Source organism: Bos indicus x Bos taurus, chromosome 1, assembly GCF_003369695.1.
Source record: "Bos indicus x Bos taurus breed Angus x Brahman F1 hybrid chromosome 1, Bos_hybrid_MaternalHap_v2.0, whole genome shotgun sequence".
In the NCBI taxonomy this organism is placed as follows: domain Eukaryota; kingdom Metazoa; phylum Chordata; class Mammalia; order Artiodactyla; family Bovidae; genus Bos; species Bos indicus x Bos taurus.
In genome coordinates, this window is record NC_040076.1 from 57,813,965 (window position 1) to 57,837,831 (window position 23,867).

General features: G+C 37.3%; 1 protein-coding gene across 3 annotated transcripts in view; it reads right to left on the bottom strand.

The window, feature by feature from the left end:
• Nucleotides 1–23,867, bottom strand: part of CFAP44 (cilia and flagella associated protein 44) — a 116,161-nt gene that overhangs the window by 27,343 nt on the left and 64,951 nt on the right. For 2 of the 3 annotated variants that reach the window (XM_027520679.1, XM_027520864.1), the window contains exons 22-28: nucleotides 22,809–22,939; nucleotides 19,537–19,733; nucleotides 16,343–16,517; nucleotides 16,024–16,201; nucleotides 12,764–13,264; nucleotides 7,237–7,440; nucleotides 6,094–6,289 (exon numbers count right to left, since the gene is read on the bottom strand). In XM_027520679.1, coding sequence (XP_027376480.1) covers nucleotides 6,094–6,289; nucleotides 7,237–7,440; nucleotides 12,764–13,264; nucleotides 16,024–16,201; nucleotides 16,343–16,517; nucleotides 19,537–19,733; nucleotides 22,809–22,939 — 1,582 coding nt within the window. The remainder of the gene's footprint in view (nucleotides 1–6,093; nucleotides 6,290–7,236; nucleotides 7,441–12,763; nucleotides 13,265–16,023; nucleotides 16,202–16,342; nucleotides 16,518–19,536; nucleotides 19,734–22,808; nucleotides 22,940–23,867) is intronic. The other variant, XM_027520765.1, reaches the window with a different exon arrangement.

Below are 23,867 nucleotides of genomic sequence, written 5' to 3' on the forward strand. Positions count from 1 at the left end.
CATTCCCTTCTGGCCTGAGTTTCTGCTTAAAGATCAGCAGTTAACTGTATGGGATTTCCCTTATGTTACTTGTTGCTTCTCCCTTGCTGCTTTTAATATTCTTTGTGCTTAGTCTTTGTTAGTTTGATTAGTATGTGTCTTGGTGTGTTTCTCCTTGGGTTTATCCTGTAAGGTACTCTTTGTGCCTCCTGGACTTGATTGACTATTTCCTTTTCCATGTTGGGGAAATTTTCAATTATAATCTTTTCAAAAATTTCATACCCTTTCTTTTTTTCTTCTTCTTCTGGGACCCCTATACTTCAAATGTTGGTGCATTTGATATTGTCCCAGAGGTCTGGAAACTATCCTCAGTTCATTCTTTTTACTTTATTCTGCTCTTCAGAAGTTATTTCCACCATTTTATCTTCCAGCTCACTGATTCATTCTTTTGCTTCAGATATTCTGCTATAGATTCCTTCTAGAGTATTTTTAATTTCAGTCATTGTGTCCTTTGTCTCTGTATGTTTATTCTTTAATTCTTCCAGATTTTTGTTAATTGATTCTTGCATTTTCTCCATTTTGTTTTCAAGGTTTTTGATCATCTTTACTATCATTATTCTGAATTCTTTTTCAGGTAGTTTGCCTATTTCCTCTTCATTTATTTGGACTTCAGTGTTTCTATCTTGTTCCTTCATTTGTATAGTATTTCTATGCCTTTTTGTTATTTTTTTTTTAACTTATTGTGTTTGAGGTCTCATTTTGCCAGGTTTAAAGGTTGAATTCTTTCTTCTTTTTGGTTTCTGCCCTCCTAAGGTTGGTCCAGTGGTTTGTCTGAGCTTCGTACAGGGTGAGATTTGTGCTGATTTTTTGTTTGGTTGTTTGTTTTTCCTCTGATAGGCAAGGCTGAGTGAGGTGGTAATCCTGTCTGCTGATGATTTGGTTTGTATTTTTATTTTGTTTGTTGTTTAGATGAGGTGTCCTACACAGGGTGCTACTGATGATTGGGTGATGGCCGCTCTTGTATTCAAGTGGTTTCCTTTGTGAGTTCTCACTATTTGATACTCCTTAGGGTTAGTTCTCTGGTGGTCTGGTTGTTTGGAGTCAGTGCTCCCACTCCAAAGACTCAGGGCTTGATCTCTGGTCAGGAACAAAGTTTCCACAAGTGGTTTGTTGTGGCATTAAGTGAGAGTAAAACAAATTACAAAAATGAGAAACCAAAGATGAACCCCAGACAAATGGCAGTTACAAAATCAGGCAATAATAATTAAAATAATGGAATATACACATATACATATACACCCATGAGCAAAGTGAAAACAGTCCAACAAAAATAAAGTGCAGTCGATTGGTCGGGTGAACAAAGTAAATCAAAATTTATATTTACCAGTTAAGAACAAAACTAACTAAAGCACAAACTAGAAAACAAAACTAAAGCAAGGTGCCAAGTAAGGAATAAAGTATTGAAAACAAAACTAACAAATATGTTGAGAGGAAAGGAAAGAAAGAAAAGAAAGAAAGAATAGATATGCAAAGTTAAACAGAGGTAGACAAAGAAGATTTGTATACATTAAAGATTAAACTTCAAGGGGAAAAGAACCATAGGAAAGGCAAACAAAGGAATAAATGTAGAAAAAATATAATAGGTTTTTAAAAATTTTTTTAATTATAAAAGAGAAAAGAAAGAACATGGAAGAAGGAAGAAAAAAGGGGAAAAAAAGGAAAACTCCACAGAACTGCAAAAGCTCAATGTAAAGGCAGAGGTTTATAGCAACAATAAAAGTGTGACTGAATATACACATATACATATACACCCATAAGCAAAATCAGAACAGTCCAACAAAAATAAAGTACAATAGACTGACCTGGCAAACAAAGGAAACCAAAAATTATATCTACCAGGACAAAACTAACTAAAGCAAAAACTGGAAAACAAAACTAAAGCAAGGTGCTAAGTGGGGAATAAAGCAATGAAAATAAAACTGACAAAATGTTGAGAGGAAAGGAAAGAAAGAAAAGAAAGAAAGAATAGATATGCAAAGTTAAACAGAAGTAGATGAAGAAGATTTATATACATTAAAGATTAACTGCAAGGGGAAAAGAACAGTAGGAAAGGCAAACAAAGGAATAAATGTAGAAAAAAATATAATAGGCTTAAAAAAATTAAAATTAAAAAAAGAGAGAAAAAAGGAAAACTCCACATAACTGCAAAAGCCCAATGTAGAGGCAGAGGTTTATAATAGCACTAACAAATGTGACTGAGGAAAAAAACAAGCTCAAAAGCTTAATTAGATTTCATAGTGCCATTAAAATCAACAACTACAATAGGGGGAGAGAATAAAGGGAAAAAAAAATCCAAAAGAATCTACAGAGAAAGTCAAAACATAAGAATAATAAATGTTTTTCTTGAATCACTGCTCTCAGAGTCCTTTCCCTTGCTGGGAGTCACAGTCCACCTTACCTCCCTAGGATGCCCTCCAACACTGTGCTGATCTCTGGACCTGCTGTGGGGGCAGCTCTGAGTCTAATCTGGTCCTACTCCTATGTGTTCTTGCCTCCAATGTCCTCAGCTACCAGAACTTGTGCATTTTCTTTTGTGGGAGCTCTCAATGACCTTTTATATATTCCATCAACACAGAGTCTGCCTAGTTGATCATGTGGATTTAATCTGCAACTTGTACAGTTGGTGGGAAGATTTTGGGCCTTCTTCCTTAGCCACACTGCCCCTTGGTTTCAACTGTGGTTTTATCTCCACTTATGCATGTGGCTCGTCCACTGGGGTTTGCTCCTGAGGCTGCCCTAGAGGACTTAGGTTTGCCTCTGTGAGGGCCAGGTGTGGAGGTGGTGCAGCTGCTTGGGTTCTGGCAGCACCAGGTACTCAGGGGAGTTGACGGCCAGGGCAGCAAGAAATATAGTGCTCTGGTAGTGTATGGCAACCAGTATTGGTCAATACACTCCAGTATTCTTGCCTGGAGAACCCCTCCCTGACAGAGAAGCCTGGCAGGCCACAGTCTACAGGGTTGCAAAGAGTCAGACACTACTGAAGTGACCCTGTAGGCATAGACGCAAGACTTTTTTTTGCCTGTGGCAGCTCTGCCCCCGTGAGAGTTGAGTGTGCAGGTGGTGCAGCTGCTTGGCTTGCGGGGACCCTGGCAGTGCCAAGTGTGCAGGGACATGGACTGCCTCCGCCACAGGAGTTATGGTCCTATCAGCGCCTTTTTCTGAGCCTCTTGTAGCTAGTGATCAGAAGGCCTCTTTGGCCAGTCTTTCTCCTTAGCTCTGCCCATTCAGGCACTTAGAGGGCTCCTTTGCCTGGGGTCCTTCTCTGTTGTTCGGAGCATCAGGCACATAGAGGGCCCCCCCTTGCTGGGGTCCTACTCTGTAGATTGGCACATCAGGCACTTAAAGGGGCACCCTGGGTGGGGTCCTACTCTGTAGTTCAGTGCCTCAGGCATTTGATGGGCCAGCCTGTCTATTGTTCAGCTGCTGATGCTGGCCTGTGGGGAAAGAGAGGCTATAGTCATGTCTCCACCCCCTACACATGACTAAGCAGTATCGCCTTGCTTAGGTGGCTGCCTGGCTTTCCTCCACAGGCATTTCCCAGCACAATCTCCTCCCTCACCTTCCCAGATCCATCTCTCCACAGTCAACAGCAGCCCTCGTCCTGGGATCACTCCACACGCCCCAAACTCCAGCTCCCAGTCCCTGTGCCTTCCAGGGGACCAGCATTCCTGTCCAAGATATGTATGGCTGTAGCAAGGTCTTTCTGAGTCTCATTCTATTTAGGCTGCCATAGATCAGCTGTTTCACTCTCAGCCTTAAATGTTTCTCCTCTGACTCAGACAATTGCCCCCATGTGGGGATCAGACTCCTGCTTCAGTTCCCCCACCCACTGAAGACAGGTCCAGTCCTACTAACACTCCTGTTTATCCCCCCAGTTCCTTTGTCCTACAGAGTTTTGTCTGGTTCTATATATTCTTTTCCTCTGGTCAAGTACTCCTGTCTACTCTCAGCTGGTGTTTTGCATGCACTTCTGTGTCTGAAGGTGTATTCCTGATGTATCCATGGAGAGAGATGTACTCCATGTCCACCTACTCCTCTGCCATCTTGTTCTCCTCCCATAAAATTTCTTAATATTAGCAAATAGAATTCAACAATACATAAAAAGAATTTTACATTATACCAGAAAGTGAAAGTGTTAGTCACTCAGACGTGTCTGACTCTTTGTGACTCCATGGACTGTAGCCCGTCAGGCTCCTCTGTCCACGGAATTCTCCAGGGAAGAATACTGAGTGGGTTACCATGCCCTTCTCCAGGGGATCTTCCCAACCCAGGGATCGAACCCAGGTCTCCTGCATTGCAGGCAGATTCTTTGCCATTTGAGCTACCCAGGAAGCCAACATTTCAGAATGCTAGCCTAGTTTTGTAAGTAGTAATCAGCCAATATAATCCACCATCTTAACAGGCTAAAGAAAAAAAAAAAAAAAGGTCACATAATCATCAATGCAGTAAAGCATCTGATAAAATTCAAACTCATTCATGAAAAACAAAACAGAAGGGAACTTCCTGAACTTGGTAAAAAGTATCCAAGAAACACCTACAGATGTTTTTTAATGGTACAGGCAGCATACTTAATAGTGAAAGACTGAATGCTTTCCCCCTAAGATTGGACTAAGGCAAGGATGTCTGTTCTTAACACTCTATTTTAAGATAGTACTGAAAATTCTAACCAGGGCAATAAGCCAAGAAATGGTCATTGGCATACAGACTAAAAATAAAATTGCCCTTTAGAGCTAGAAATTCCCAAGGAATCAATCAAAAACTCCTAGAATAAGTCAGTTACAAGATACAAGATAAATATCCCCAAAGCAACCATATTTCTATATACTAGTATGGATATGTGGACACCAAGATTAAAAACAAATTACTCAAAAAATAAAAAATAAAAAAGAAGTACTTTAGGGGTAAAACATGAACATGAATTGTGTGTTGAAAACTACACAGTGTTGATGACAAATCAAAGCTTTAAATAAATACATACCCTGTTCATGCATTGGAAGACTCAATATAGGAAAGACACTAATTCTCCCCAAACTGATAGAGGTTTAACACAATTGCTGTCAGAATTCCAATGATATCTTTTGTAGATATATAAAAAAAAATTAAACATGGAAATATAAAGGAACCAGAATAGCTAATGTAATTTTTAAAAGTGGGAGGAATTAGTCTACCTGATTTTAGAACTCAATACCTACCATACTCAAGACCTTAGTATTGGTGAAGAGATAAACACACAGATCAACAGAACAGAATTAAAAAGAAAAAAAGAAAAAACAGAAATAGGTCAACGCAGATAGGCTCAAATGATTTTTGACAAAGATAAAGGCAATCCAACAGAAGAGAGACAGCCTTTTCAACAAATGGTGCTAGAAAAATTGGACATTCCTAGGAGAAAACAAAAACCTTGACCTAAGTCTCCTACCTTATAGAAAACTTAACTCCAAATGGATCATTGATTTCAATGTAAACCTATAAAACCTTTAGAAAAAAAAATAAAAGAAAATCTTTGGGACCCAGGGCTAGGCAAAGAATTCTTAGACTTGACAACAAAACAAAATCCAAGAGAGGAAAAAATGACAAATTGAGCATTGACAAAATTCAAAACTATTGCCCTGCACATGATCCTATTCAGAGAATGAAAAACCAAGCTACAGACTAGAAGAAAATATTTGCAAACCACATATTTGACAAAGGACTAGTGGATATAATATGTAGAGTTCTCAAAACTCAACAGTACAAAAGCAAGCAACTGTATTCAAACGTGAGCAAAAGACAGGACGAGAAATTTTATCAAAGATACACAGGTGTCAAGTAAACATGGAAAGAAGTGCTTGTTAAATGAAACTACCCTGTGCTATCTCATGGCATATGCACACACACTTCTGATGGTCAGAGACCTAAAGGTTTCTATCCTCTCCTCTGTATCCCCACATGCCTCTACACTGTCGATGGTGTAGGGAAAAAAAAAAGAAAAAGTGTGTAATATGTCCCTTAGTTATTTCTCTATTTCATGCTAATGAGAAAAAATAGAATCATATATAGGAAAGAAATACAAACCGACATCTCCTTCGACCTCTTTTTTCTTCACCCGCTTAATCCTCTTCTTTAGTACCTTCATAAGGAAATTAGCAAATTTATTGTTTTCTCCAAGCGCTGTTTGGAAACCAGAATAGAGTGCTTTTTCTTGGTCTTGGAGCTTGGCTACTTCATTCTTTTTCTCTTCCATCTCTTTAAGAGTTTCATTTATTTTCCACTAAATGGAAAAGAATATGAACAAATGATAAATAAAATATTTCCTGATAAACCGGGTTCAGAGAATAATGTACATTACAGTGTAAGGTTACAGCCTACAAACATTTTTAAATCTTCTTAATAGAAGTTTACATTTCTGATGTTTGCAGAGTCATTCATTTGGTTAAAATTTGGAATTCTTTTGTAAAAATCAATTAAGGTCAGAATCAGATAAGATAGATTTTTTTGATGTTTAACTTCCTCAAAAAACTAAATTAATTTAAAATGTTTACTTATATGTGAACGTCAGCTAATATTTTTCTGTATGTGCTCTCAAAAAAGACTCTCTTTCATATCAACACAAGATACTGAAAACAAAAAGGCAAATTTGCTCTTAGTGAAGCAGATATATCTACAAATTGACATCACTATTGTGTATGCATTATGTAATAGACTCCTTCTTCCTTCATGACAAAGAGAGAAGGTATAATTAATCTCCTTAAATTTACATATTAATATATATAATAAAGAAAATTTCCTGTGCTAGTCAATTATGTATTACTCTGAAAGTAGCTATCGTATTTAAGAAATTTACCAACTCCTTTTCCACGTATGTTCATTCATAATGATAATATATAATCAAAACTCAACTTCACATGATAGCTACTAACAACAAAAATAATTTTAAAGCCAGGGTAAACAAAACATAAAGGTCACTTTTGAAAAATTAATTCTCCTACTTTATAAGATATCAGATCAAATTCATTAAAAATTATGATTCACTGTTCCCTGAGCAAGGTTACCAAAAATAGAGAGCAAACAGGAATAACAGGAAGGAGGAGGATGAAGAGAAGACAAGAAAGAGATGTAGACTAGAACAAGGGGGGAAATTAAGAAGAAGAAAAGAAGAATCGAGTCCCCTCCATAACTAAGGCTGTAGCCAGTTAGCAATCTTTCGACCGTTCATACTTGCATGTCCTGTTCCTCTTTGTCTAATGAATTAACACGCTCTTGAAGTATGTTCTCCTGTTTTTCAAAGTTCTTCAGGAGAAGCATTTCTTGAAATAATGTCACATGGTGCAGGTCAGATAATTTCATCTGAGTATCTAACTTCAGTTTCTGATGTCTCAGGAGACGGAGTTCTGCATCAAAGGTGACAATCAGTTCTTTGATCTGAGGTGGAAAAAGATTTGAGGGTATGTTAGAAGCTTAAAACAGATAAGTGCATCTTTAAAACTACTCAACAATACTGATTTGTTTGGGTAAAAGCATTTGTTTATTCTGCCCTTATTTTGGATGGAAAATTATAAAGGTGGGTGAGTAGGCACATGTGTATATATGTAGTCACATAAATTCATCAATGGTATTAAATGAATATAAATTAAATTTATTAAGTGGTAGGAAGTCTTGAAGAAGTTGCAGTCCTTCTAGCTATTTCTTCATCATTGATTAACCCATTGATCAAGAATGTCCTTCCTACTTTAAATCAGAGTTTTATAACAAATCTTGATTAAATCTTTGTTTAAATTGGAGACTACGAGCTCTTCATGGATACTGTTAATATTTGTCTCCACTCCGTCCCCACAGTATCTCTACACTGTCCTTCACACAGTAAGCACTAAAAAATTTTTACTTCCCTCACCTTATTTTCAAAAATTTCAAACTTATGGAACAGCAAATATTTTTAAATAGATAAACATAATTGCGGAACCATAAGAAATTTATTCAATCTTTTCTTAGTTTATTTATAGATGAAGAAATTAAGACTAAAAATGATTTCCTTGAGACCAAAACTAATTTGTTACAGATAAGAACTCAAGTAACTCAGGGCCTGGTCTACACTTTATCCCACTGCCATTTCAAATGATCTTAAATCCTCAGTTTTACTTTGATTTTGACACAGCTTCTCCCTTGTCCCATCCCAAAGAAGATTAAGAAAGCAAAAGACAGCCCCAAGGGGCAGATTCTCTTAAAGAAACTAGTACAACAGGAAGAATACACACCATTCCATGTTTGTCATTAGGCTGTACATAGGAAGCCTTGACTATGTAACGCCTATAGTGAGTGTGGGTTCAACCTAAGGCTGAGAAGCAGGAAGACATCTGTGGGTCTGGGGCAGTGAAACTGCTAAAGCATTTCAGAGAGCTAAAAAACAGAAACAAAAAACAAACCAAGGAAAAGAAAAATTAAACTTTTAATGATTGACCGTAGACTAAGTGGGTTCCGCTTTAATGCTGGCTTAATGAATCTGAATTATTTTTAAGCTTCTTTGGAGACAGGACTATATTGTCTTTAGTGCAACACCATTCTGCAACTATACCACATAGGTGTCCAAGGTTGTAAGGGTTATGCTTGTTTTATTCTCACTACACTTCATACCTGTAAGCTTTATGAAGATAGAGTACATATCTGGCTTGGGAATTGTTGCATCCCTACTACCTAGCTTACACTGTTTCTACACATAGAATGGCCAATAAATATTTGTTAAATTAATAACTAGTTAAATCAATCAAAACTTTTTACATAATACCTACTATATGTCTAGAATTGTCCTAGACGCTTCAGAGGAATCAGAAGTATATGTGGCCCTTCCCTCAAGAACTGTATGATCTAATGAAATAGAGACTAGAGGAAAAAAAAAAAATCAATAAAACTAAGGCTGGTCTTTGAAAAGATAAAACTGACAAACCTTAATCCAAATTCATCAAGAAAAAAATGGGAGGTGGCCTAAGTCAATAAAATCAGAAATGAAAAAGCAGTACAACTGAGACCACAGCAATGAACAGACCAATTACCAGTAATGAAGTTAAATCAGACTGGATAGCTTCACAGGGGAATTCTACCAAACATTTAGAGAAGAGTTAACAACCATCCTAAAACTATCCCCAAAAATTGCAGACGAAGGAACACTTCCAAACTCATTCTATAAGGCCAGTATTATCCTGATACTAAAACCAGACAAATATATCACGCAAAAAAGAGCATTACAGCCCAATATCACTGATGAACATAGATGCAAAAGTCCTTAACAAAATATTAGCAAACTGATCCCAACAGTACCTTAAATAATCGTACATTATGATCAGTGAGATTTATTCCAAGGATGCAAGGATAATTCAATAGACACAAATCAGTGTGTTGCACCACATTAACAAACTGAAAAATAAAAGCCACATGATTATCTCGCTGCAGAAAAACTTTTGACAAAATTTAACATCTATTTATGATAAAAACTTTTTAGAAAGGGGGCAGAGAGAGAACATAGCTCAACATAATAAAAGTCATAATATGACAAATCCATAGCTAATATCATACTCAAAACGTGAAAAACTGAAAGCATTTCCTCTATGATCAGGAACAAGACAAGGATACACATTATTGCCACTTTTATCCCACATAATATTGGAAATCCTAGCCACAGCAGTCATACAAGAAATAAAAGGAATCCAAATTGAAAAAGAAGAAGCAAAACTATTTCTGTTTGCAGATGACATATACATAGAAAATCCTAAAGACACCACCAGACAACTATTAGAGCTCATCAATGAATTTAGTAAAGTTGCAGGATATAAAGTTAATATATAGAAATCTTTTGCATTTCTATATACTAAAAATTAATTATCAGAAAGAGAAATTAAGGAAACAATCTCATTTACCATCACCTCAAAATGAACAAAATACCTAGAAATAAATCTACCTAGGGAGGTAAAAGACCTATACTCATAAAACTCTAAGAAACTGATGAAAGAAACTGAAGACCACAGGAACAGATGGAAAAATATACTATGCTCTTGGATAGAAAGAATCAGCATTGTTAAAATACTATACTATCCAAAGCAACCTATAGATTCAATGCAATCCCTATCAAAATACCAATGGCAATTTTCACGGAAACAGAACAATTTTTTTTTTAATTTGTATGGAAATACAAAAGACCCCAAATAGCCAAAACAATCTTGAGAAAGAAAAACAGAGCTGGAGGAATCATACTCCCTGACTTCAAGATCATACTACAAAGTTGTAATGATCAAACAGTATGATACTGGCACAAAAACAGACACATCAATCAATGAAAGGGAACAGAGAGCACAGAAATAAACTCAGGCACATACGGTCGATTAATCAGTGACAAAGGAGACAAAACATGCAATGGAGAGAAGTCCCTTCAATAAGTGATACTGGGAAAATGGGACAGTTCTATAACACCATACACAAAAATAAACTCAAAATGGATTAAAGACCTAAACATAAGACTGGAAACCGTAAAATTCTTGGAGGAAAACATAAGTAGAACACTCTTTGACATAAATTAAATCATAGCAATATATTTTTTTTTGGCTCTGTCTCTTACAGCAAACAAAAACAAAAATAGACAAATCTAATTAAGCTTAAAAGCTTTCAGATAGCAAAGGAAATCACCAAAAAAAAAAAAAGAAAGAAAGAAAATACAACCTACTGAATGGGAGAAAATACTGGCAAATGATATGACTGATAAGGGGTTAATATCCAACATGTATAAACAACTCATACAATTCAACATCAAAAAAATGATTTAAAAATAGGCAGAAGACCTGAATAGACATTTTTCCAAAGAAGAAATGCAGGTGGCCAATAGGCACATGAAAAAATGCTCAATATTGCTAATCACTAGGAAAATGCAAATCAAAACCACAGTGAGATAATCACCTCACATCTCATAGAATGGCTATCATCAAACACACACACATACATACACAAATAACAAATATTATCAAGAATGTGGAGAGGGAGGTCTCTCAAAATACAACCTAAGGAAGCAACACTTGGGAAGCAACCTAAGTGTCCATAAACAGATGAATAGAAAAATCAAATGTGATGCATACATATGTGAAATGGAATACTACTCAGCCATACAAAAGAATGAAAATTTTCCATTTGCAATGACATGGATGGACCTGGGGAATATTATGATTAGTGAAATAAGTCAGTCAGAGAAAGATAAATATTATATGTTAGCAGTAATATGTGGAATCTAAAAAAAAAATAAGCAAACTAGTGAACATAACAAAAAGGAAACAAATATAGACAACAATGTAGCAGTTACAAGCTGGGAGAGGAAAGAAGAGAGGGGCAATATAAGGGTACATTAATAGGTATAAACTATTAGGTATAAAATAAGCTACAATGATTATTGTGCACCATATTTTATAGTAACTACAAATGGAGTATAATTTTAAAAACTGTGAATCACTTTATTATACATCTGTAACATATAACATCGGAGAAGGCAATGGCACCCCATTCCAGTACTCTTGCCTGGAAAATCCATGGATGGAGGAGCCTGGTAGGCTGCAGTCCATGGGGTCGCTGAGAGTTGGACACGACTGAGTGACTTCACCTTCACTTTTCACTTTCCTGCATTGGAGAAGGAAATGGCAACCCATTCCAGTGTTCTTGCCTGGAGAATCCCAGGGACTGGGGAGCCTGGTGGGCTGCCATCTATGGGGTCGCACAGAGTCGGACATGACTGAAGCGACTTAGCAGCAGCAGCAGCAACATATAACATTGTATATCAACTATACCTCAATTAAAAATTGTATAATCTAAGTTATAAGACAAAACTAACAATACAAAACAGCAGGAAAAATAAGTATAAAGCATGAGGTGCTGATTTAAGTGCAAATGGAGTTTAGAAGAAACGAGAGTATGTAGTGAAGGCAGAAGATTATGGAGCAAGTCTGGAAGTGAGCTGAGTTTTAAAAGATGGCAACTTTGAAAGGAAGTCATTGCAGGCAGAAGGAAATAGCAAAGAAAAATGCACAGATGAAACTCAGAAGGAGGGAAGTGAGTGGGGAGAAACAGGAAGACTGAGAAAACAGGACTGGAAGAAGTAGACATAATGATGATGAGTAAGGCTGGGGGCAGGGTAACAGGGGTGCCTTCAGAGTGTGGCCAGAAAGACACACTGAGCAAGGTGACTCTGTACAGCTGGCAGGAGGGAGCTTTCCATCCCAGAAAGGACTTTTTCCTCCCCTATTCAGAGCACCTCCTGCACACAACTGGCCCCAACCTGGTCCTGATTTTCCTAGAAATAAAAATATTTGCTATTCCATGATTCTGAACACCCCCACTAACAGGGCAAACCATACATTAGAGAAAGATCAGGGGTGAAAGGCAGATGGTGCCTCACTTTCACTGGAAGGTTTTAAATCATGCTCCATCCATCATCTGAAAGCTGCTCCATCACTTCTTTAGTGTGATTTTTTTTAGTTAGATACCAATTAACATGGATTTGCCCTTGATTCATAGCTTTTCAAAAAGTTGATAAGCTCCAAAGTTCTGGGCAGAACAGAATGATTTTCACAAGTCCAGGGATGGGGAGGGAAGCCAAGCTATCAGTGAGTTGTGGACTGGTCAGAGTTTAGGAGGAGGTTAATGTAGAGAAGTTAAAAATAAGTAAGAATCTAGATCTAGCTCTTCCGTCTTTCAGCTTTAAATAAGCAGTAGCATTTCTTACCCGGTTGATCAAATACTGCTGCATGTACACGTGTTTGATCTCCTCCCTCTTCATAATCTCCAGCTCCACGTCAGTTGGATCTGCTTTTTCAAATTCTGTGAACTTTGGAAGGTCCAGACTGAATGCTGATGCTTTTGATGCTCTAGACAACGAATCACGTGTTGTTAAATCCCGCTCCTTTCCAGAAGAGAGTCTGAGGAAGCCTCCAGCTGAGCCTGCCAATGCTGTCTGTCCCACCTGGTGGGCCTTTTCATCCTGACTTTTCACCTGCTGTTGCTTAAAAGCTAGGAGGGTTTCATCATCATACTGAAATCTCTTTTCTGGAACTTCTTCCGGGTATATCTGAGGGACCTGGGGAATGGGCAGGTGCTTGAATACGGGAAGAGTCGACTGAATGTTCTTCAGTTCTTGCACCAGACACTGTATTTCCTCGATGACAGCCACCTTAAGGTCTCGAAGAGAGACGATGCTCTTGTTCATGTGCATTTTCTTTGAATAGGCCTGAGAAAAGGAACAGGAGGGAAGCGAAATGACAACTCAGCCACAAGGGGCAGTCTGAAATATGACTTGATTTTGTCCCTTGACTGGTATGCCTAGAAAAATTCGAGAATAAAATCTTTGTGATCATTCCTGTTCACTACCAAGTTATTTTCTCTGATGGTTAGGCTTTTCCCTATTTCATCTCTCCATAAGGGGGAGACAGTCTGGATATGACCTCTGGTGTCCCCCAACTGGCTTATCAGGCTGAGTTCCCCTGTCCTCGTCCCACTACTCACAGAAGTCCTTCTTGAGCCCTGCACTCAGCCAGATCCCAGGAGGGGGAAGGTCATCCTTTGGTTAGGAACACACGAGTAACATCCTTCTCTGATGGAAACTCAGGTCCCATGGGCTTAGACTCAGGGGTATCCACCTAGTATCAAACTACAATTTAACCTGTTTTGATTCTGTATTTTGGCCACGTAATGTCTGTAACTCCTTGTGCAGGCAAGGTCATGATTCTGAATTTCAGTATCACGCCACACCAAGAGATTCCTGGATTCTTCCTTGGTTCCTTCTCCATTTATCTAAGCCAGGCTACACCCCTGCTTCCGCTCCCTGGTGCCACAGGTGCTTCCTCACCGCCAGTCCCCTCCCCAGTCTGTCTTTCTTAAATGTGTTTACCAGAGCCTATAATCACATGCAGCCCTACTCCTGTGTGCAGTTAGGCAATCAGATGGCCCCAAAGCTATTAAGAGTAACTTTGCATAAATATTCAGGTTAAGGAAAATTAAACATCAAAAGGCACTTCTTCAAGTAGTCTTTTAAAACTTACAATGTATGTACAAGCTATTGCAATAAAATAGAGGACACGTTTTACATACTTAAGAATAAACCTTTAAAGCATTAAGATTTAAAGTCAAAATCCAGCCCTTGGGTGAGCTGGGGCCACGTCTGAAGTACTTGGAGGATTGAAATTAAGCTGAGAAGAACAAACCCAAACCAGCCTGATGCCTGTAAGGCCGATGTCTTTGAGGAGCCCTATTTACATACCAAGCTTCTTTTTCTAGTTTTCCAAATATCTCACAAACTAAATACTAGCCACAGGGAGGGGGATGTATAATATACCATTTCTAACATGTTTGAGGAGGGACTTCCCTGGTGGTCCAGTGGTTAAGACTCCACGCTTCCAAGGCAGGGGGTGTGGGTTAGATTCCTGGTCGGAGAATTAAGATCCAATATGCCATGTCTATGGCATGGCATGGCATGGCATGGCACATGTCTGGTGCCACCAAAAAATTTTTTTAATAAATAAAATGCTTGATACTTTTCAATGACTTTTAATTTAACCATGATAAGAATGACTTACAAAGCATTAGAAAGCATTAAGAATTGCTTACAAAGCAATCATATTTCAATAAAAAATAAATTTATTTTATTTTAAAAAAGAATGACTGCTTATTAACTCTCTAAAGAAGACTAGACATGTCTTGTCTTATTGTTGTTCATTGGTAGAAATACTGTTTGTTTTTAATAGACAACACAACTGAGGCTTTGGGAGCTTTACATGACTAGCCAAGTTTATAGAACTATTAAATGGCAGAGATTAAGTGGAACAGAACTCTGATCTTCTGACCTGTGGACTAGTGTATTCTGCTATTACTTTAATAAAATAGATTTAAGTCTAGTGCAGTTCAGTTCAGGACATCACACCTGTCCATCACCTCTAGCTGGACCATAAAATTTCAGGTTGGCTGACTGGCAAATTGTGGTTGAAAAAACATTTCTCTATAAGAAAGGATGACACATGATAGTTGAAACAGAAATTTCCTTAGACAGACAGCTAGAAAAACAATTCAAACAGTCACTAATAAAATGTTAAAAATGTCCATTTGATCAGAAAAATATAGTTATGAAAAAATATATATATAGTTATGAGCTATGAAAATTTACCTGTGGCTATGAATTGCCATACTGGAATCTTTGATGCTGGTAAGTACAGCATCTTCGGTGAAATTGAAAGAGACACTCCTTCCTCAAGATACTTTACTTCCATTTTTCAGAAAATTAGAAAATATTCAAATGTATCATGCCTGTGGTATGACTTGGCACTCTTTCCAATGTGATGCCTTGAAATGTGCTATGTGCAGAGTCATACTAGGTGACCATATTCAAAAGTCTCCTCAAAATATCAGCTCAGATGCCTTTTGAGCCTCTGAATGTGAAAAGTCACTTGTCAATTCAAAGTAAGTAATTACTATGACAGGGAGAGGAAACTTTAGTACAAAAACAGATATGAGAGATCAGGATGACTAGAAGCAGTTTGAAAGAATGCAGAGAGAATCAAAATGGAATATATTAATTGTTTAGTATTGAGTCATCTACAAAATCTGCAAGTCCTTCAAACAAAGGCTAACCACAGTAGCCTCTTTTCCTAAGTTCCTGGTAGTCCACAGCAGCCAAAAACAATATCCAATAAGGATGTGTTTGAATTTCAGAGGTTCAAAGTCCATAAAATATATTGCTTTCACCCATGAAACTGATATTGAACCAAAAAACTAATTTGAACACTGGTTCTGTGATGTTAATAATCATGGATAAATCTCTTATCTTTAGGACTCAATTTCCTCATGTGTAAAAATGGGCATTACTCTAGGAAAATGATGCAGGCCTTTTCCAAGATTATATATCTTTATAGATCAGATAACAAAATGGGTGGTCTTAGCAGAATTTTTTTTTTAAAAAAGGAATGTCTCATTGTCATGAAAACTATGGGTAAGTACCATAGAGTCTAGGTATCCCAGTTCCTCCTCCTTCTTGGCAGCATTTATTCTCATGTGTTCAGGTATCTTATAGTCTGCGGCTGTCTTCAAATTAAAGTCTCCCATAAATAACTGGGCCTCTTTGATGGCCTGAACATCTTTGGGATCTTCATAATCATCATCAGGTTTACTTTTGTACCTATCAGAAAAACCGAAAGCACAGCCATAAAAATAAACTCTAACTTTTCTACTTTATTCTAGGTATAGAATCAAATTCAATCGTAAAGCAAAAGCATAATTCTGAGTCTGTGGTGCAATTTCAGATTAAAAAAAAACTTACAGTTCCTCCCATTCTTTTTTTCGTTGCTGAATCTTCATTTGGGCCCTTTCAGCTTTTAATATAAGTTTCCTTGTTTTCTCAATTTGATTTTCCACCATAATTTCACTTAGGGTTTTAGGCCGAAATTTCTTCCCTTTCTCTATGACTGATTCTTCTGGCACACTAATACTTCCACCTATACAGAGAGCCAACAATTGTTTTCAATCTTTATGGAATATCAAGCAAAACTCAAATATTGTTTTCAATCTGCCACATTTTAAAAATCCAAGAATATACCGAATCCATAGTTATGGTGTATATTAAGCAATCACTATGAATTAAACCCCACCATAAGTACTTTCGGAGAAGGCAATGGCACCCCACTCCAGTACTCTTGCCTGGAAAATCCCATGGATGGAGGAGCCTGGAAGGCTGCAGTCCATGGGGTCGCTGAGGGTTGGACACAACTGAGCGACTTCCCTTTCACTTTTCACTTTCATGCATTGGAGAAGGAAATGGCAACCCACTCCAGTGTTCTTGCCTGAGAATCCCAGGGACGGGGGAGCCTGGTGGGTTGCTGTCTATGGGGTCGCACAGAGTCGGACACGACTGAAATGACTTAGCAATAAGTACTTTAGAACACCAAAATAAAGAGATATAAATCACAATTTTTACTCCTTAGAAATTTATTTTTTAAAAAACTGGTGACATAAGACATATATTAAAGAAGTAAAGAACATGATCATGAATAACAGACTAGTGGTAGATACTGGGAAGCTGGGAAAGAGTTCTGTAACATGATGATGGAGGAAGAAAACAGCAAGTGAGTCATATTTGATGTGTAATTTGAGGTGATATATATCAACTGTAGTGGTCTGCAGCCAATTTAAAAACTGGTCAGAAACGCACAAATCTAGAACTTAAAATTAATGGCTTTATCACAGACACATGAAAAGATGTTCAACATTACTAGTCATCAGGGAGGGTGTTAGTCATTCAGCTTTGTCCGACTCTTTGCGATCCCATGGACTGTAGCCTGTCAGGCTTCTCTGTCCATGGGATTTTCCAGGCAATAATACTGGAGTATTATTTCATTTCCTCCTCCAGAGGATCTTCTCAACCCAGGGACTGAACCCAGGTCTCCTGCATTGCAGGCAGATTCTTTACCGTCTAAGTCACCAGGGAAGCCCAGTCATGAGGGAAATGCAAATCAAAACCACAATGAGATATCACCTTATACCTGCCAGAATGGCTATTATCAAAATGATGACAAATAACAAGTGTTGGTGAGGAGACAGAGAAAAAGGAACACTTGTGTACTGTTGGTAGGAATCTAAGTTGGTGCAGGAGATTCCTCAAGAATTAAAAACAGAACTACCATATGATGATCCAGGATTCCACTTTTGGGTATTTTTCCAAGGGAAAAAGTTCCACTAACACAAAAAGATATGCGCACCCTTATGTTCATTGCAGTATGATTTACAACAGCCAAGATATAGAAGCAAACTAAGTGTTCATTGATAGGTGAATGGATAAAGAATATGAGGTATACACACACAATAGAACATTACTCAGTCATAAAAAAAGAATAAAATATTTTCATTTGTGACAACATGGATGACCTAGAGAGTGTTGCGCTGACTGAAATAAGATAAGAAAAACAAATACTGTATGATTTCTCTTATATGTGGAGCCTAAAAAATCAAAACAAATGAATAAACATAACAAAACAGAAATAGACTCATAATACAGAAAACAAATAGCTGGTTGCCAGAGAGGAAGGGGTCGAAGGATGAAATAGGTGAGGGAGATTAAGAGGTGCAAACTTCCACTTACAAAATAAATGAGCCAGGGGGATGAAATGGACACCACAGGAAACAGTCAATAGTGTAGTAATAACTTTGTATGGTAACAGATAATAACTAGACCTACCATGGTGATCATTTTGTGCTGTATAGAAATATGGAATCACTATATTGTAACCTGGAACTAACACAGTTCTGTAGGTCAATTATACTTCAGTAACAATTAATTAAAATAATACTATTGGTTTTATCAGTTATAAGTACCTACTAGAGGAATTACTCAATTTTTGTTCAAGCTACATAGAGATAACACTTTAGATATACATGAAAAATGTTAAATAATATGCATGGTTACCATTTTATTTCATATTTCAAATATATGGTACTGTGGAAAAATAAGTTAAATATGCCCTGGGTGGCCACAGAAAGATTTGATAATTAAAGTGTATTTCGTATATTTAAAATAGATAACCAACAAAGACCCACTGCATAGCACAGGGTACTATCCTCAACCTTTGTAATAACCTACAAGGGAAAAGAATCTGATTAATGAACATATGCGTGTGTGTGTGTGTGTGTAAACAATCACTTTGCTGTACACCTGAAACTAACACAACACTGTAAATCAACTATACATCAATAAAAAATAAAAGTATAATTTGATCTGGATCCCCCCAAAATGGTAGAATTCAGAGAGGAGAGGAGTGAATTGGTCACTTCATTAGGAACCTGCATGTGGATGTTTCAGACATAATTAGGAAGCAGCAAGCAGGACAATAAGCTAAATGTGCCAATCATGCAGTATGAGAAGACACTATTGGGGATAAAATAGAGATATGTTGCAGAAGGATTAAATATGTGATAAGGGTTTCAGAAGTTATCCTAGAAGCAGAAAGAAGCCATTAAATGTTTCTCAATGAAGAGTGTGAAACAGTAATAATGTCAGTACTGAATCATGGGCTCTAGCCTACATCTGGCCAGGCTGCAGTGCTTTACCCTTGATTAGGCTCTCCACATCTGTTCCCAGAATTCCTGTCTTGCTTCTTCTCACCCCAGTCACCCTGTGGGCAGTCACAGGAGGCAGGGATTAGAGATTTATTTTCACACCTGTATTCTCAGCTCTTCATTCTGTTTATGTCCTTGGAAAAGAGTGTGAGTTGTGTTCTAGCCCTACAATCTAGAGTGGGGCCCAGGAGTTTGGGAACATACACTTCCTAGGAAAACTAGCATCTGGGAAAATCCTAGATTTAAGAACAGTTGGACAAGGGAAGCAAGAAATCAGTAGTACTTGGTGCTCTTATCCACCCTTAGTCACATGACTGGGAATCAAAAGGTTCTGCTCACAAAAAGAATTCAATTTTGAAATTTTGGTAAATATAGACTCAAAAGCCTTCTTGTCATTTATGTTACCTGTATCTCTCTGGCTATCCTTTCTTCCAGTTCCTTCTTTTTCAAACCTCTCAAATTTGCTTGGTCTTCTCTCTGATTGACTTGCCCGTTTGGTTTTGGAGTACTTAGAGGGTTTCACAAGCCTATAGGAGGATATCTTGTGATCACTCTGAATGGCATGAACTACAATAATATCGTTTTCCAATGAATCACGAAATCTGGGGGGAAATAAGTACTTGTAATGGTCACCATTTCAATCATGCTACACAATTATTACACAATAAAATAAGATCACAATGTACATACTGATAAACAATACCATTATATCATGTTGAGTCCAAAATTCAACCATGTATATACCAACAAGGATGTAGTGGAAGTTGAATAGCTCTTAAAGTAGAATTTTCTCATGAAAATACTAAACATCTCATTATTAACAACATACCATGGTTTTGCTAGTATGTAGAAGAGTCAAAATTTTCAAACAGACTGCAGTTTATGGTAAGTGGATCATATTAAACTCTGAGGAAGTGCAATTCATTTTCCTATTATCTCATATAGTACATATACAAAATAATACATATTTCATATAGTTATGATAGATAATAGATGGGGAGATGATAAATGTATATCATATATTACCCTATTTTCTCTACAAAAACATTAAGCTCAGGAATTCATACTACTTTCTGGTTTACCTTCCTCTTATAGCCTACAGAGATTTATCTTTTAAAAGTTCTTCATCAATTTCATTGTTGCTATTTTTTGGCAGCAGTTCACATTTCCTCATCTTTTAACTTTAGGATTTAATTTAATTTATGTATGTAATCATTCCTTTAAAATCTCAGTTGCATCTAAGTTGATTTATAGATTCAACATAATGGTTACCTGACTTTTGAAAAAAGCATCACTACCATCTAGTGAGGAAAGAATGTACCTATCAGCAAATGATAGTAGGTCAACTGGATATCAATACAGAGACAAAAGACACTTGATCTCTCTTACAGCACCCACAAAAATTATCCAAGACAGAAAATGGCAAAACAGTAGAGCTTCTAGAAGAAAATGGAGGATTATTTCACAAACTGGAAAAAGGCCAAGAATCCTTAATCACCGTAAAAGCACTAACCATAAAAAGTTAGTGAAAATATAGGGACTTTCCTGGTGGCCCAGTGGCTAAGACTTCACACTCCCAATGCAGAGGGCTCAGATTTGATCCCTGGCCAGAGAACTAGATCCCACATGCTGCAACTAAGATGTGGCACAGCCAAATAAACTTTTTTTTTTAAGTTGGTGAAACTGTTGATAAAGTGAAAAGAAAAACACCAGTAAACTGAACTTTGTCAAAATTAAAAACTTCTGTTCAAAAAGACACTATAATAAGGATGAAAGACAAGCTACAGCGTAGAGCAAGATATTTTACATGCATGCATGTATACATGCATGCACAGATATGTCACTATATACATGTGTCACATATATGACAAAAGTCTCATCCAGAATATGACTACCACAACCCAAGTTTTAAATGAGCAAAAGACTTGAACAAACATCTAATGAAAGAGAATATACAAATAACCAATAAGTATTTGAAATGGGAGTGAAAGTTGTCACTCACCCAGGAAATGTCAATTTAAATCACACTGACACACTACTACAGAATAACTGAAATGCAAAGATCTGACACTGCCCAGTGATGGCAAGCATGAGTGTTACAGGTTGAACTGTGTCACCTAAAAAGAATATGTTGAAGTCCTAACCATCCCAGGTGGCTCAGAATATGACCTTATCTGAAAATAAAGTCTTGACAGAGGTAATCAAGTTAAAATGAGATCATTAGGGTGGATCCTCATCCAACATGACTGGTATCCTTATAAAAAGAGGAAATTTGGACGAGCACAGAGGAAATATATCTGAAGAGACAGAGAGAATTCCATATAAAGACAGAAGGTTTGGAGTGTTATATCAACAAGCAAACTGAAATAAGTGCTAAGCATGGGTCTAGGCATGGAGGCCTCAGTAGCTGGGGCATGTAAGCACAATACTTGCAGGTCTCAGCCCCTAGAGTGCTGTTTCAGCAATAGTGGCACAGGGCTTAGTTGTCCCGCAGCATGTGGGATCTTCCCGGATCAGCAATTGAACCTGTGTCCCCTGCACTGGCAGGCAGATTCTTTACCACTGAGCCACCACGGAAGCCTGCTCATTGGAGCTGGAGAAAGCCTGCACACAGTAAGATCCAGCACAGCCACAAATAGATAAATCTAGAGGAAAAAAAAAACTGCTTATGTCAACCAAAAGGCATATACACAAGAATGTTCATAACAGTATTATTCACTGTAGCCCAAAATAGAAACAACTCAAATATCCATCAGCAGTTAAACAGATGAATAAATTGTAGTATAACCATTGAATAGAATATTTCAAAGTAATGAAAACTGCTACCTGCATCAATATGGATAATCTTAGGCATGATACTGCATAAAAAAGCCAGATACAAGAGAGTTCATACTGAAGCTTTACATATATATGAAAGTTCACAGACACAACTAATCTATGGTGATAAACATTCATCTCTGGAGAGTAAATACTGGGAGGAAGACACAAGGGAACTTTCTGGAGTGCTACAAATGTTCTTACTCTAGGTGGTGGATATTTGTGTTTATGTATCTACAAAAATGTATTGAGATTTAAGCATTTATGTATGTAAATTATATCTAAAAAAGGCAGAAAGAAAAAGCAGTCTCCTCTGGGAAGTCATATTAATGCATGAGAGGAATCAGATAGGAAGTTGTCATCTTTCATTACAAGTCCTTTGCCTCTATTTTATTTTTGATGCTTCCTGGGTGATTTAGTGGTAAAGAATCTGTCTTCAATGCAGGAGACGTGAGTTTGATCCCTGGGTTGGGAAGATCCCCTACAGAAGGGAATGGCAACCCCTTCCAGTATACTTGCCTGGGCCAGCGGACTATAGTCCATGGGGTTGCAAAGAGTTACGCTCGACTGAGCATGCACACATACATACTGTGTTAATTAAATATAAAATAAATAATTTGTCAAAAACTAAAAACAAATACATATGACATAATTTGGTTTGTAAAAATTTTGCATATTTAAACGAGAAAGGAATGAGCTCAGGGAGATAGCAGCAGTGACGAGAGAATTATCAGAGTTTTAGGCATTAGTAGGTACTATAGGAGACCGACTATTTGACCACTTCCATAAAACCAATGGAAACTACTTTATTCAAATATCTGTTCATAAACATCTTGACTTGAAGGAAATATGGATCCTACCTATTCTGTAGCTTCTTTAGACCAAGCTGGTGTTTCTCCTTTTCCCAAGCCAATTCCTTTTCCACTCGTTGAATTTTATTAGCTGTTTTCCTGCCAATCTCAGCACGAATTTTGGAATCTAGATCAAAATCCTGAAGATAAGTAGACTTGTTCACCAAAATGGGTACTGTTACCAATGGACTTTAGCAATCCTATTTCATACATAAATATAGACATTTAAGGTTTGTCCTCCATTCCATGCCACATAACTCTCTCCTACATATCATAAACTCTGATTCTAGAAACCGCAGACTTTGATTTTACTGTCACAAAATATGGAGAAAAGTTCTCAGAAATAATTAACAATGATGAAAACAGAGTTACATCTTGAAAGATTAGTCCCACAATCAAAAACAATGAATGTTAACAGAACATTTGCAGAGTGTACCAAATTTAAAAAAAAAAAAAAAAAAGAACTCCCTCTACCCCGAAGCAGCTACTATTACACAACTAGCTGTGCACAGGGCAGAAGTTCATGGCACATGTTCATCAGCTGAACCTCCCCTCCCATGTGACCCCACCTAGGAAAGGCCATAATGTGTTTGGCGACTTGCTGATAAAACCGAGTCAGGCTTGAATATTCTTCACCAAAGGGGCCATTTCCCCCATGAGGATACTTAGGGACCTCGTGTTTCTTTACTTCACTCCTGGAAAAATAACAGGGCCCTCATTCACACTAAATTACAAGTAATTATTTTTTCCAGATGTGTTGGTGCTTCTAGTAACGATGTATGTAAAATGCTCAGCCACAGAACTTGCCCCAGTTGTTCTTTATTTTGGACTAAGTCACCCATATTCTGCAAGTGTCAATCCTTTTATTAGTACCATAACAAACATCTTTTAACCATTAAGTTGGTCTTTTCGCCAATATGAGTTTATCAATGTGATTTCACCAATTTTTTTTTTTTTTTAATGAAATTGGCTAAGTGCTTCTAGAATTATAGGACTGGGTAATCCATGGGTATAGTCAAGAAAATAAATTCTGAGCTTTTATTTGACTAGGTTCTTGATAGTAATTGC